This window comes from Dromiciops gliroides, chromosome 6 (genome assembly GCF_019393635.1).
Source record: "Dromiciops gliroides isolate mDroGli1 chromosome 6, mDroGli1.pri, whole genome shotgun sequence".
Taxonomy (NCBI): Eukaryota; Metazoa; Chordata; class Mammalia; order Microbiotheria; family Microbiotheriidae; genus Dromiciops; species Dromiciops gliroides.
The window spans coordinates 5,131,208-5,145,864 of NC_057866.1; the positions used below are offsets into that span (position 1 = coordinate 5,131,208).

General features: G+C 47.8%; 1 protein-coding gene across 10 annotated transcripts in view; it reads right to left on the reverse strand.

Annotated features, from left to right (window-relative positions):
• Positions 1-1,097: 1,097 nt before the first annotated feature.
• The window catches only part of PPFIA1 (PTPRF interacting protein alpha 1), a 103,831-nt gene continuing 90,271 nt past the window's right edge, over positions 1,098-14,657 (reverse strand). For 7 of the 10 annotated variants that reach the window (XM_043970365.1, XM_043970363.1, XM_043970364.1 and 4 more), the window contains 11 exons: positions 14,324-14,405; positions 14,033-14,233; positions 12,222-12,284; positions 11,693-11,719; positions 9,298-9,473; positions 9,121-9,218; positions 8,281-8,456; positions 7,505-7,573; positions 6,272-6,437; positions 4,160-4,230; positions 1,098-2,593 (listed from right to left, as the gene is read on the reverse strand). In XM_043970365.1, the coding sequence (XP_043826300.1) occupies positions 4,172-4,230; positions 6,272-6,437; positions 7,505-7,573; positions 8,281-8,456; positions 9,121-9,218; positions 9,298-9,473; positions 11,693-11,719; positions 12,222-12,284; positions 14,033-14,233; positions 14,324-14,405 (1,117 nt within the window). In that variant the 3' untranslated portion in view covers positions 1,098-2,593; positions 4,160-4,171. The remainder of the gene's footprint in view (positions 2,594-4,159; positions 4,231-6,271; positions 6,438-7,504; positions 7,574-8,280; positions 8,457-9,120; positions 9,219-9,297; positions 9,474-11,692; positions 11,720-12,221; positions 12,285-14,032; positions 14,234-14,323; positions 14,406-14,657) is intronic. The other 3 variants (XM_043970369.1, XM_043970370.1, XM_043970371.1) reach the window with 2 other exon arrangements.

A 14,657-nucleotide genomic window follows, 5' to 3' on the forward strand; every position in this document is an offset into this window, starting at 1 on the left:
GTTTCTCAGGTTCATAAAAAGAAGTCAAAAAATGGAACAGCCTCAAGTATGTTAGAGGCACAAAGGAAAAAGAAAACCCAAGAATTTATTTAAAAGCCATTCAGATAAAGCACCGGCCCTGAATTCAGGAGGCCCTGAGTTCAAATCCAGACTCAAGATACTTGATACTTACTAGCTGTGTGACCCTGGGCAAGTCACTTAACCCTCATTGCCCTGCAAAAAAAAAAAAAAAAGCCATTCAGCCAGCCCCACTGGCTCAACTGATGAAATGTGGGTAGGAAACAAGTAATACGAAGCTTGGAACATTAGGAAAGCTTTGGAGGGGAAGGACCCGCAACCTTTCCTCCCTCTGTACATGTTGTGCTCAGCTGCTTTTTTAACAAACCCCCTTCAAGTTGTAATGAATTAGAAGACTGAGTGGTGCCCTGGGGCAGCTTACAGTAATAACAACTGCCATTTATAGAGTGCTTACTATATGCCAGGGACCCAAGCACTCTACACCCTTAGGAGTTAGGTGCTGCTATTATCCCCACTTCACAGATGAGAAAACTAAGGCAGAGGCTGACTTGCCCAGGGTCACACCCTTGCTAAGTGTGTGGCTGCATTTCAACTCAGGTCTTCCTGACTCCAGGTCTGCCATTCTGCCCACTGAGCCATCCCATCCTGCTGTCTCCCTTAAGTCCTGATCTTTAAGATCGTTAAGTGCAGGACCATTTCTTAGAAGGAGGTGTAGGATCCCCACCCCCCAAGCCCCAACCAGTTTAACATCAGCAAAGTATAGAAAAGAGACCCGATAAAGGAGAACTTCCCAATTCACCTTTGCAGAGCCACCCCAGAAGTAGACCTTCAGGGGCCCTGAGGTGCCTTCATTTAGACTCCCACACACCGTGAGAAAGGTGGGGGTAGGCAGGGCCGGGACCCCGGGATGCCCTGGCCCTGCGCTCTGCTCACAGGAAGCAGCAGCTGAGAAGGGGCCATCCTCACCAGCCAAGCCCAACCCCAAGCCTGCCCAATGGAGATCCTGACCCAGTCACCCCCAGCCTGACTTCTGGCAGGCCCCAGTCAGTGTAACCACGGCTCACTCTGTGGGTGCTTTATCGGCAGTGGAAAAGGCTCCAGTACTTTATTGAAAGAAAGCAATAAATAATACTGTGATAAAAATAAGTTCCAGAGGTGTCTGTACATACTTTGTTACATGATCAGAAAGTTCACAAAAGATTAATAGAAAAACAACAGTAACAATGAGTTATCCAAGGACATGAAAATCAGAAGCACGTGGGAAAAGCCAGGCTCTCTATGCACACATGTAATGTATACACCGACAGGATCTGGACCTGCCTCTCTCTCTACACACACATACATATAGAGAGAGTTGCATAATAAATAATGCACCATGATCTACATCAGGTTCTCGTTGGCTTTTTAATGCGCCGCCGCTTTAAAAAAGAAAAGGTACATTCTCTACAGTCTGAAATGTCATGGCGATACCATTCAAACCTCCAAAACGAGTCCGGATGTAGACTTTAAACGAGTTGACCAACAAATGCTGAAAGACGACTGACATGAGCACAGTAAGGCCTGGATTGAAGGTGGCGCTGCATCCCTTGGCAGGCAGGCAGGCAGGGGCGGGCCTTGGGACTGCAGCACGTGTTGTGATTGGTCCTCTAAGAAATTGCATCAGAGCCTCCCAACCAATGGCGTTGGGAGGAAAGCACTTCTTTGTGGGCTGGGGGGATGTGGGGGGTGTGGGGGGAGGGGCTGAGGGAGCCGACCAGGACCTGGCCCACTCCCCGGCTGAGAGAATTCTCTGTTCATGGCTTATTCGCAGTCACTGAAGACAAGTTATCCAAGGACAAGCGCCTCGGCTCCAAGGGTATCCTGAGCCGGTTTTTCTAATGTTTCTCAGTTCAAATATTAGTAGATAAGACGATATTTAAAATTGGAAATTCAAAATCAGTCTGTGCTACAGAACCTTTTCGGAAAAAGATCAGCTGTGATCGGTCATTAACTCACCCCCCCATAACTGCTTACAATGAAGAGTCTGATTGTTTCCAAACCACTGTGCGGTTTGCTTTTGGAAGCATGAGCTTACAAATGCGATTGACAATGCCTACTACTCCTTGTAATAGGGCACTTTTTATAAATGTAGTAAAATCCTCATTTCTGTCAGGTTTATTATTTTAAAAAATTAAACAATGATAATTACAATAACTGCATAATTTACAAAAAACCCTATTTGCTCATAGAGTTTATACTTACAAGCATTACAGTACATTCAGTTGACTAACAAATTAAGTATAAGAATCTCATGAATTGATTGGAAAAGATATTTATAATCTGGATACACATGAAAAAGTAAGTAACTGTATAAATGAAGTCACATAAGTTTACATAAATATAAGAAACATTTAATTCTAAAATATTTTCTCTATGGTATTCATGAATTTTTTTTGCTAATTAAAAACTCTGTAATAAAATATCTCATTGTCCATATAACAAGTATTAACAGATTAAAGATCCACTCCATTCTAAAAGGTGGTCTTGGCTGAGTTCAGAACGCTGCGTGATCATCTGTAGAAGTAGTGTGGGTAAACTAGGAGAAAAAAACACACAAATGTGAGTGTCTGCCAGGCAAAGGCCAGTGAAGCAGCCGTTGCAAAGTCCAAATCCCAGCCCAGGCTGCTTTAACCTGTGAGCAAAGGCCAATAATGACAGGAAGGATGTCCCTGAACAAAATTACTGGGGTGTCCCTCCACGTCTGCATGCAAAGAGTACAAAACAACACCAGCCGAGCTCGGAAATATTTACAAAGCAAATCGGCCTCATAAAAGAGATTCGAGACTCACAGGCCTCAGCATCTGGTCCCACAAAGCCCAAGCCAACAACCCCTGGCTTGGGGTCTAGTCTGCAAAACCCCACATGTGAATGACCCTTCTGTGCATGCTCCAGCACGGGACTGCCGCACTGCCTGACCCCAAATGCAGGGGTGTGCCTGCTTCAAACCTCTGAGAATGCCAGCTCTAGAAATGACACCAAGGAGAAGTCTAGGAGTATTGGTGGAGTTCAGATTTCCAGATGAATTTTGTTACTATTTTTTCTAGCTCTATAAAGTGATTTATAGGTAGTCTGATTGGTATGGCACTGAATAAGTCAATTAATATAGGCAGAATTGTCATTTTTATTATATTAGCCCAGCCTATCCATGAGCAATTAATATTTTCCCAATTATTTAGATCTGATTTGATTAGGGGTTTAGATTTCAAATGAATGTAACTGAATATTGCCCTTTTAGTACTTGCCTTGGGCGCCTAGGAGCCTGGTTAAGGCTGTTCCTAGGAAGAGACATGCTGGATTAGTGGCTAACAACTCCAACCAAATGAATTAATGGGTCCAAGTGTTAGGGGAAAAGCTGGTGGAGTAAACCATTTTTCATTTGATTTTTGTTGTTGTTGTTTTTCTGGTGAGGCAATTGGGGTTAAGTGACTTGCCCAGGGTCACACAGCTAGTAAGTGTTAAGTGTCTGAGGCCGGGTTTGAACTCAGGTCCTCCTGACTCCAGGGCCGGTGCTTTATCCACTGCGCCATCTAGCTGCTCTGAGCAAACCATTTTTAATAACCATTTCCCCTACATCACCTTTCCTGATCAGACACTGGAAAGAGGGCAGTGGCATGTGGGATGTTCACCTGGCCACGTCTCTGAAAACACGGGGCAGAATTCTCGAACGACTCTAGTCCCTGACTGTGGTGCAGCTGGGAGTGGAGAGTGACCTCAGTACCTCTAAGGCACAAAATGATGTAAAGGATTAAAAAATGAAATGTAGGGGCAGCTAGGTGGCGCAATGGATAGAGCACCGGCCCTGGAGTCAGGAGGACCTGAGTTCAAATCCAGCCTCAGACACTTAACACTTACTAGCTGTGTGACCCTGGGCAAGTCACTTAACCCCAATTGCCTCACCAAAAAATAAAAAGAAATGTATACTCTGTGGGGGGCCGTCCACTCCCCGGAAGTATGAATGGCTATGCCTACACCAGTACTATACACAGGCTTACCCAGCCTCAAGCTCAGACCGTTCTCTTTATTTTTATGAGCGAGAGCTGCCAAGGAGGCTCGGCCGTGTGAACCCAAGCCCCAAAGGGCTGGCGCCCATCTCTCTACTCACCAACAGAAGGCTTTAACAGGAATAAGTCCTGACGGTCGCAGAATCCAACCTCTGGCTTCCTGACACACTGCCTGTTTAAGAGCGCAGAAGGAAAGCGTGCAGAACACAGCATGCAGTTAGTTTTTAAACCCACACGAGTGCGGACAGTCACCAAACATGTGGGACAGAGCCTTTCCCCAGTGGCCAGTGTAAGGGGAATCTCGTTGGGGAGGTGTGGGAATGAAGATGCTGATCACAGGACGCCGGCCCCAAGCCTCTGAGGGGCCCCACCCCCACCCGGGAAGCAGCTGGAGAGAGACCACCACACCAAGTCCCCTTCCATCTCTCTATCTGCCACATCTGAGCCAATGGTCACCGGGGACAAAGAGAGAGCTACTCGCCCCCAAGGAGCCGGGGCCACAGGTGACGGGCTACTTGGCGAGACTCAGTGAAGAGACACAAGAGACCTCAGAAATGTCGCCCGCTCTACAAACGCTGCTGATGGACTGTGATTGGGGTGCTCTGTCGGTGTGTTCTACTTTATCAGAATCACTTGGACTTGGACAACTCGGCATGAAGCACTTAGCTGCTCCATGTGCCCAACCCACAGAGCCGCTCTGGAAAGGCACAGGAGAATCACAGCCTTCCCTGAGAAAACCCTTCTCCATCTATGGCTGGGGCTGCTTCCCACTTCCCACATGGGAAGCCACAGTCCACTCGTCCAGCAGCAGCGGCTGCTCTTAATACTAATGGGCACAATGGCAGGGAAGATCCTGGCAGAGGAGTTTGCAAAGCGAGTGGTGTCCCTTGAGAACTCTTCCCTGGGAGAGAGGGAAGAGAGAGAGGGCTGGGGCCTGCCTGACAAGGGAGAGGTGTCCAGCCCCACCCTCCAGCTACGGAGGCCTGAGCACAGCCCGTGTTCCTGCTGTTAAAGGGCATTCTTCAAGCACCTACTAAGATCCTTCCCCACAGGTACATGACAACCTAGAGAACATTGTCAGACAAGATCTAACAGGGTTTAGAGAAGGGCCTGAGGCCCTGCTAGGAATGCCTGCTGCTCTAAGTCCATTCTGAGTGTCGGCCCTCAGACAAGGTCCAGTAGCCACACAGAGAAGCGTGCCCCAAGCCGCTCCCTTTCCCAGAATGCACGGCTAACACCCAGGGGCAGTGAGAATTGGGATTCAAATGGGCTTCCAACAGGGGTGGGAGTGTGTTTTTCCTCGTTTGGAAGGCTGGTCTGAATCCATCTGGATCCTTAGGCTTTAATGCAAGGAACAGGTAAAGCCTTGTCATGAAAACGGAAGGCCTGGGCCAGGGTCATCGGACCCTAAAAGTGCCCAAAGAAGAAGCAGGTAAGTTTGGGCTGAATGAAAGATGGAGGAGACATGGGTGAGTTAATAATTCAAATTTAGAAACTGCCCCTTTATTCATCTATCCCTTCAGAGGTAGATAAAAGTATGTGACTAGGAAAGCTGAACCTTTATTAGAAGGGCATCCCCAGGGGCACCTCAGGTCCTTCCCGCCCACTTGTCACTGCCCCCAAGGAAGGGTAGAGGGAAGGCAGCCAGTCACAGGATGCTGGGGACACGCCCTTTGGCTGCTGCCTAATCCTGGGTTCTCTCCCCAAACCTATTTGAGGACAAAGTAGGGACTGGCAAGCAGAGGGCAGACCTTCTGTCTACAGCAATAGCTACCAAACTGAAGGGAGCTGAGACACGAGAGACCTCAGAAATGTCGCCCGCTCTACAAACGCTGCTGATGGACCGTGATTGGGGTGCTGGTGGATGAAGACACACACCAAGGGAATCAGACACGTCCCATAAATACAGGAGCTGCCCTCAGCGGCAGCAAGAGTCCCTCTCAGACTGAGTACTGAGGGAATAATGAAGCGTGGTAGCATTTAGGAGGAACTCCGGCTTTTCCCGGGGATGTTGGCATGTGGGGAAGACAGGGACTCCAAGTCCTCTGGAGGACACTCTTCGTGGTCAAGGGAAGCATTTGTGGTCAGCACATGCAATGGGTCACAAATGGTTTAAAGCTTATTAAACAGGCGGGTTTAGAGAATTAAACAGCTGTCATTCCAGCACAAAGCACGTCTGAGCATGCTTTGGGACATGGAGACTGAGCACCTACCATCCATTTGCATCTTCTTTGGCTGCACAGACGGTGAGGACACAGACGAGGTGACCCTGAAATTTGCAGGGAGGGTCTCTGCCGAACCGGCAGTTAAACCTCGAATGTCCTTGGGTCTGAACTTTTTTCTCCACGAAGGGGCTCTTCGAAAGCTCTTGTCGTCGTCCTGCAAAGACAGTTCGGGAGCATGGGAAGAAGCCCGGGGAAGCTGCGCCAAACCTCCCCACCCGCCAGACTCCCAGATAGGCCAGGCTGCACCACATTTGGTCTCGGGGCACTCGTCCTGTCCAAGCACAATGAATTCTGAAGGCTGCACGAACCTTTGTGTGTCCACCCGCACGACCGAGGGTGCTCTCTCGGGCTGGTCAGAGACCCCAGAGCATGCACCTACTCCCCCCAGCTTTCCCTGGAGCCTCGTCCTGGACGAGGGAGTCCCAGGGACCTGTCAGGCGGTGAGCCCTGCTATCCACCTCAAACTCCTCCAAGACCTCAGGTTCTGCTTGTCTGGGATGCCAGGAGGACCAGGAGGAGTGGGGACTGCAAGGCTGGACCAGGAAGGTCCAAGCCGTTCATTTACAGATGAGCAATGAGGGGGTGCAGGAAATTTAAGCAACACTTTAGAACCTTTGGTCACATCCTGTCCCACCTACTTCATCTTTCAAGACTGGAAACAATCCAGGCATTAATAATCTACCTTTGAAAGTCTTGGCCTTCTTGGCCTACCCTGTTTCATCACGTGGTTAGGTAGGACTGTTTGGGAGCCAGGTGAAGCAACCAAAACCACACCGAGTGTTCCAGGTTACATGAATCTCATCTGTTACAAGTGGACATTCATCTTCTGGCTGGCTTTCTGACCAGGGCAGCATTCTGGGCTGTCCCATAGGACTCCTCTATTCCCTAGAGCCTAAGAGGGAGCTCTTGGGGGATGGGGATACAAGTATGTAACCGAGCAAGAATGAACACAACATGCTTTCGATTAACATGAAATAAGCAAAATTTCCCCAAATCTCTTTCAGGCCCAGAGAGGTGAAAAATGTCAAGTGTCCTAATGTCTGATTAACTGTGAAATGTACAAAACAGGCGAACTCCAGATGTCTGTCCAATGGAGAGGGGATACCGGCATCCCGTCCCCAGTAATTGTGTTTGGACCCCAGTCACATCTCTTTCACTTCAGAAACTGAGCTCACAACCCCTATTTGCTGAAAATCTCAATAGGCTTAGTTTAAAACTTACTTCCTCAAACCTTCTGTCAGTTCCCATCACTAGAAGGTTGTTGAACTCTCTTTCCAAGACAGCACGAGCCTAAGGGGAAAAAACAAACGGAAGACCCGAGCAGGGTTTTCATTAGTCTTTGAGAAAGCAGCAGGGTGTTTTATTTTGTGAAAGCACTGAGTGTGTCCCATAACATGTTAAACCACAACCACACTGCTGAGGCAATCCACCGAAGACTCATTTTCTGACAATCTTCAACAAATCCTCCCTTCTAGTCACCAATGACAGGCCATCCTCAAATCGTGGGCTCTCTCCCAAAAGGTGCCTGGGGCAAGGGGCCCAGGAGAGACAGAAAAGAGATGATTCTACTGGTCCCCAAGGCCACATCCCGTGGTAACTAAGGAAGTGTGAGAGTGAGTCAAGAGAGGGAAGGAAGGTGATCCTGAACCTTGAGGCAGGGGGCTCTGCCATGACCTGTCTGTGTGGAGGGAGCACAGAGGGGCAGCCAGAGAGAGGAAGGGCCTTTAGACCAAAGGAGGAAGGCTGGTGTGCAGAGAAGAGCCTGTCCCCAGCCAAGAGAAAGAGGAGAGATGAGAAGTCACAAAGAACCGCCATGACTCGAGCGGCCACAGGAGCGAGCAGGGCTGTAGGCAGGGGTCCAGAGGGAGATACATTTTTGGGAAAAGGGCTGGACTAGCTGCGCTCTGAAATGCCACGCTCTGCCCATCAGTCAGACAGTATTTATTCCCAGAGAGACACTGCTCAATGCCCCGAGAAACGGAAGGTGCCAGTATCACCTGCGTGTTCTGGGTGGGGATCTGCAGCAGGAGCGCCAGAGCACTGAAGTCAAAGGTCTCATCTAAGGCCACCAGGGCGCCATGGACGCCACTTTCCACCAGGTTGTTTGCATACTCTTTGAGGCCAATGGACAAGATCCAGCGGATCACCCGGTCATTGCTCCACACAAGCACCTCTGGGGAAAGAAATGAAAAGGAGGAAGGCTCATGTGGTCCTGGTCACACAGGAGAGAACCCTGGGGCCCCGTCTGGACCATCCTCGGACTCCCTCACAGCGTCCCAATGATCAGCACTGATTTTCCTGAGACATCAGCTGGTCGAGGGCCTTCTTTCTGCGGAAGGAGCCTGAGGTTGGGAGCGGGCAAGGGGCAGGAAGGGAATGTGTGTATAGACAGCACCTACTGTGTGCCACACACTGCACTGAGCACTTCACAATTATCTCTCACCTAACCCTGGCAACAATTCTGGGAAGCTTTTGTTGTCCTTACTCCCCTTTTCCAGCTAAGGAAACTGAGGACAGCAGAGGTTGAGTGACTTGCCCAAGGTCATACAAGCAATAAATGGCAGAAATGGGACAGGCTAACTGCAGGCCCACTAAGTGCAGAGCCGGTGTTCTTGTCCTGTACTTTTGGCAGCACTGAGCCCAGACTTGGGATGCCTGCCCGGGCCCCAACGGCCACAAGCAAAGGGTTGGCCCTGACCCGCTCCAATCCTGACTACATGCCCCCAGGCACACCTGGGCTCCCCCCCACTCCCGCCCCCATGATGGCTGGGGCCCAGAGTGCCAGGGCTGGCAAGCCCAGGAGCCAGCCACACTCTGAGCAAGAAAACAATGGGAACCTTTGATTTCATTCTGACTCTCTTCTCTTCTCCTTTCCAACTCCTTCCGGTCGTAGTTCAGTCTCCTCAGACACATGATTCCGCACTGGAAGCTGTTTCTGTGTGGAAGGGAAAGGCTCAGAGGCAGCCGTGGGCGCTCATGGCTGCCACAGGGGTCCCCTTCCTTCAGTCATTTACCTGTGAAAACTGTCCACCATCTTGAGCTGTCCTCGCAGGTCTTTCTTGGTCAGATGGTCGAGCATCCGAGCGTCCACCAGACACTCCATGAAGTAGCTACGATACTGAGGAAGCCCCAGGCTGGGGAGCCACTCGTTGCCGATCCACTCGTGGTTCATGTCACCGTAGGCTAACGTCTGCTTGAGAAAAGGTGGCCACGGGTTACTGAGGAGAAACCAAGTCAACGAACAGAACAACTGCTAAATTAATGGCTAGCAAGCGGCCTGTCTGTTTTGACCAGCTCAGAGAAGGGATCGCCTAGGATCCTTCAGGGTATGCGATGCATCTGCATCCAAAGGGTGGCCTTGCTCTATGCTCAAGTGGCAATTAGCAGTTGTACATCAGATTCCCTCCATCATCTGAAGAGTTCTCAGGCGTTTCTGCATTTGAAAACTTAACCCTCCTCTCACAGAATCACAGCAGATCATGGTCACCGTCCCGGGTTTTCATTAACCATTGAGCTATAAAGAGTGGTCATGACTCATGAACAACTTGAAAAGACTGGCCAGACCTGGTTTCTGAAATGCCACATTTGCGGGGAAAGACAGACTCCATTAGGAGTTCTGAAAAGTTTGTGTCAGATCTTTCCTCTGGGATAAGGAGCCCTAGCCTCCCATCTTTCCTCAGACACTCGAGGGATGTGTCTGTTCACTTTCACAAGTCACCTCATCTTAGAGCCTCAGTTTAGTCATCTGTGATAAGGGGATGAGGCAGCTCACAGGGGGCCCCTTCCTGGGGCTGTTATGGAGGAAGTGCTTTGCAAAGCATAAAGCATCCTCTCCATGCAGGAGTGTCTGCCCTCCTTGTCCCTCTGAACCATGCCAGGTACCAGCAAAGACATGCAACCTGCTTTATACACCATTCCTATCACCCAGGACACAGTCCTCGTACTGGCTGGGCTGGGCCTGGCCGCCTCTTTGGGGTGGCTGCCCCAAGGCTCTCTGTCCTGCTCATTCATCCTCGCAGATTGGGTGACCAGCTCCCATACCTATATGGGTGGTCTGTGTATAGAGCCCAGGCTTGGGAGCCAGAGGCCCTGCTAAGGTGACCTGCACAAGTGCCTTCCGACGTGTCCATTCCTCACCGAGCACACTCTAAGCCTCCTACCACATCACTCCTTGTATGGACTATTTCCACAGCTTCCCTGTTGGTCTCCCTCACTTTCCTAAAGTGGGGGTCTGATCTCGTCACTCCCCACCTCCCCTAAAGAAGCTCCAGGGCTCAGTGCTGCCTGGAGGACAGACCACCAATGCTTCTGTCACACAACTTCACAACTGAGCTCCTGACTGTTTCCCCCTTTCGTCCCTTGTCTAGCGTGTGCCCCCTGCCCCCTGCCCCGCTCTCCTCCCCACTTAGCTGCCTTCCTCCAACACGGCTGCCTGACAGAGGCCCCACAAGACACAGGGTCCGTGGCTACTTCTGAGTCCTTGTTGTCACCCCCACAAGAATATATGCTTGTCCTCGGCTCCTCGGGGAGCTCTGGCAGGAGAGTCTGGCTTTGGTCTTTGCAGCCCATGGTGTCTTCTCCAGAGCAGAGTCTTTAATAATAAATATGTTACAAAACTACCATGAATGAGGTTGTAGGTTGTTTAGACTGAGATGCTCAAAGAGAGCTGTAAGAAAAGGGGCTTGATCTTCCACAGCGGGAGGACTAGGTGGGAGAACCCCTGTGAAGGGGGGAGACACTGATCCACACCGCATCTGCTTCTGATCTTAGGGTCATCGGATCCAATCTAATCCTAGAGATGAGTGAACAGAGGCTCAAAGAAAGAGTAGATGACCTGTCCAACATCACACAATCCCTTAGTGGCCCAGCTCTGGCCAGGATTCACATCCCCTAAGTCCCTGCTCAATGTCCTTCCGCAATAAATCATGAAGGGAGCAATCTGGTGTCTTCTCAGCTCGGTGAGACAAGACTTCAGCCAATAAGGACGTGTGCTGGCAGCTGACACGACCCTCATTTATGCCTGTAGAAGGGATGAGAGGAGGGTCTCCTTCTCCCTTGCCCTCATAGAGCATACAAAGCATATTCCTATAATTAAAAAAACAAAAACCCAACACCACCAAGAGTAAAACGAGATCCCTCCCCACCACCAAAGAGCTATAACTTCAGGAGATGCCTAAGAATCAGGCCCTCTTTGAATCACAAATTTTCATCAAAATTACACCGGAAAGATTTTCAGAATTGTCCGTGAGACATTAACTACTCGTTTAATCAAAGGGTTGGGACCTTTGGGCAGTTTTGATTTATGTTTTCGAGGGATTAGGATGCTGACAACATAAAGAAAAGTACAAGCTTCCATGCATTCACTGCTATGGGGGAATGTATGTAAACAAATTAGAGAAAGTCTCCAACCTGAGCCCAGCTTCCCTCCTCATCGTCCTGATGTTACATGGTTAAAAAAGCAAAAGGATACAACTATTAGTAACGGTAAGTTCAGAGATACAAGCCTGCAAACGCTATAGTATTCACACAATGTAACTGCAAGCAAAACAAGTTCAAAAACAAAGGCACCATGCAATACCCATGCAAAAACAACTGGCATTCTGTATGCAACAAAAGGGCAAGGGCTTTTATTCTCATGCCAAATAGCTCTACAGAAAGTAGAGAAAAGGAAGGAGGGAGGGAGGGAGGGAAGGAGGATCTTATGCTCAAATTAGCAAGAAATTAGCAAATAGATTAAGATTCTCTGAGAAAAGCTAAATTAAAGTCACACTACTAATTTCAGGATACTAAGAATTTATATTACATCAATGATGATTCTTATTTCAAACAATTAACTAATACCTAAAAGGAATAATTATCTTCCATAATTCCACATCAGTTTGGGGGCAACAACAACAAAAGGGCACATGGATCAAACAAGAAGAGGAGGAGGACTGACCGTCTGTGGCGTTGCTGTCAGGTTTTCCATTTCTTCATGTGTTAACCAGACATTCCCCGTGGTCTGATATGACCCCAGTGAGAATAAGTCCCATCCCACGAAAGGAAAGCAGTAACAAAGAGGAAAGGGTGGGTTGCAGAGCTGCAGCAGCCACAGCCCAGAAATGACGTCCCTACCAGGCAGCACCTGATTTCTGAGGACACCTGCCCATGCTACTTTGACAAGAAAAGGTGGGAAGCTTCAGAACCCAGGAACACTTCAGGCATTCAAAAGTTAAACACCAACTCTCTTCTCTTTTCAAATGATAGTTTTGTTGTTTTTTGGTGAGGCAATTGGGGTTAAGTGACTTGCCTAAGGTCACACAGCTAGTAAGTTTCAAGTGTCTGAGGCTAGATTTGAACTTAGGTCCTCCTGAATCCGGGGCCAGTGCTCTATCCACTGAGCCACCTAGCTGCCCCTTAAAGGGTAGTTTTATCCAAAACATAACAACTGAGGATTTTACATCTAAATAAACGATTTTCTTTTCAGTGCCTAAATTTATAAAACATAATTTTGTAAAATTTGTAAAGTAAATTGTAAATATTGGTATTTCTCTGTTTCTTAGATTTAACATTATAATCCTGGTTCATGTAATGACTAAAATTAACTGTGACAAGTAACCAAAATTGAGACATCTTAAAATGAAAGTTAATTTACTTTTAAAAATCAAATAACAGGTAAATAATAAGAAAGTAAACTTCTTTTCTTTTTTTTGTTTTGTTTTTTGGTGAGGCAATTGGGGTTAAGTGACTTGCCCAGGGTCACCCAGCTAGTAAGTGTCAAGTGTCTGAGGCTAGATTTGAACTCAGGTCCTTCTGAATCCAGGGCCAATGCTTTATCCACTGCGCCACCTAGCTACCCCGTAAACTTCTTTTCAAATAAGGTTTAAGCTGTTATTGGAGTGCAAGACCCATCTGTGTGTACTGTTATGATCGTGTTAAGAATAAGATCATGATTCTGTCCTTGGGGAAAAAAATATTAATATGTTTAAATAAACTATGAAGAGTAAATTATATCAAGAACTGCTGTTCCTTCTCTGAACATTTTTTGGGAGTAGCAATCAAACTTCAAACAGATGATTTAAGAGTCTGATCATGGGCCTAAAACTTCCTGATCAATGCCACACCCTGCATACTGCAGAGAGACTGAATAACCAAGAAGAGTCTGCCTACTAAGCATGTGACTCTTTCTAGCATTTGTAAAATAAAACCATTACCTGGGACACAAGGAAGGAAGATGTGAAGACCAGCCTGGAATCTTTCAGCTCCTGTTTTATTGTGTGGGTAACTGTGACCTTAAATTCTCATGGTGACACTGCACAAGCAGGTCAACCACTGATCTCTATGACCTAACTTATAATATTTTATTAGGAAACACTCTTTTCATGTGCATTTTGTTAAACTTTGGTCAAGTCTATCTGAATGACCTTAAATTCCAATTAGTAAGGGCGAAATGAATCAAGTTAGGGATGACATCGATATGATATATCTGTGCAATCAAATTTTTCCCTTTCCTTCCTCAAGGGCAGTTTTCAGAAACTTTTACTTGATTTTTGTTAACATACAAATGTATGATTATGTACTTCCCTGAAAATCACTCCCAACTTTTTTAGGTCATCACCCAAGTTTTGCGCATAGACACATTTGCAAAGTTTCTCTCAATCTATTCGACACTTACTGAGACCCTATCAGGATGAGCAAGACACAAATCAGGTACTTCCTATGTATCGTCATCTGTAAAGATGACAAGGGAAAGGGTTCTCCTGGACTCACCGTTCTTGATGTGGGTGGAGCAGATGGGCTGGTCAAGGACATAATTTCTTGAATGGCGAGCCTCAACTTTAACCTGTGTAGCGGATTACTGATTCCAATTTCCCGCTGTATTTCGGTATCCGACAGAGCAGACATGATAGCCCCACTTTTCACATTTGCTCGGCAAGCAGCCACGTACCATGCAGGCATCCCGACCCACAGCTGGAACAAAAGACAGAGCAAAACTGAGTATCTCCCCTGGTCCAGAGAATGGATTGATACACTTTGAAATGTACCACAAACATTCGTTACCTCGAGCCACACAACCACAGTTGGCCCATCCCACTGAGCAAAAGGCAGACCTTGTCTTCGAGCTTCCTCAAGCAGTTCATGCCTAAAAAAACAAAAGCAAAATAAGAACTTGTATACGTCTGTAAAATATTGGGAAGATGTTCACCAAACATTTTCTCACACCATCTCTGTATCAATTGTACTTATTCCTCTTGACTAATTCCACACACCAGCAATCTCACTGTTTTTGTTAACACAACCTGGAAAGTGTTACAAAGTGTGACTGAATAATAGGAATTCTGGCACCCTTTTATCCCCCTCCCCCCTTTATGGTTCTCTCTGGATTGGGAAACGG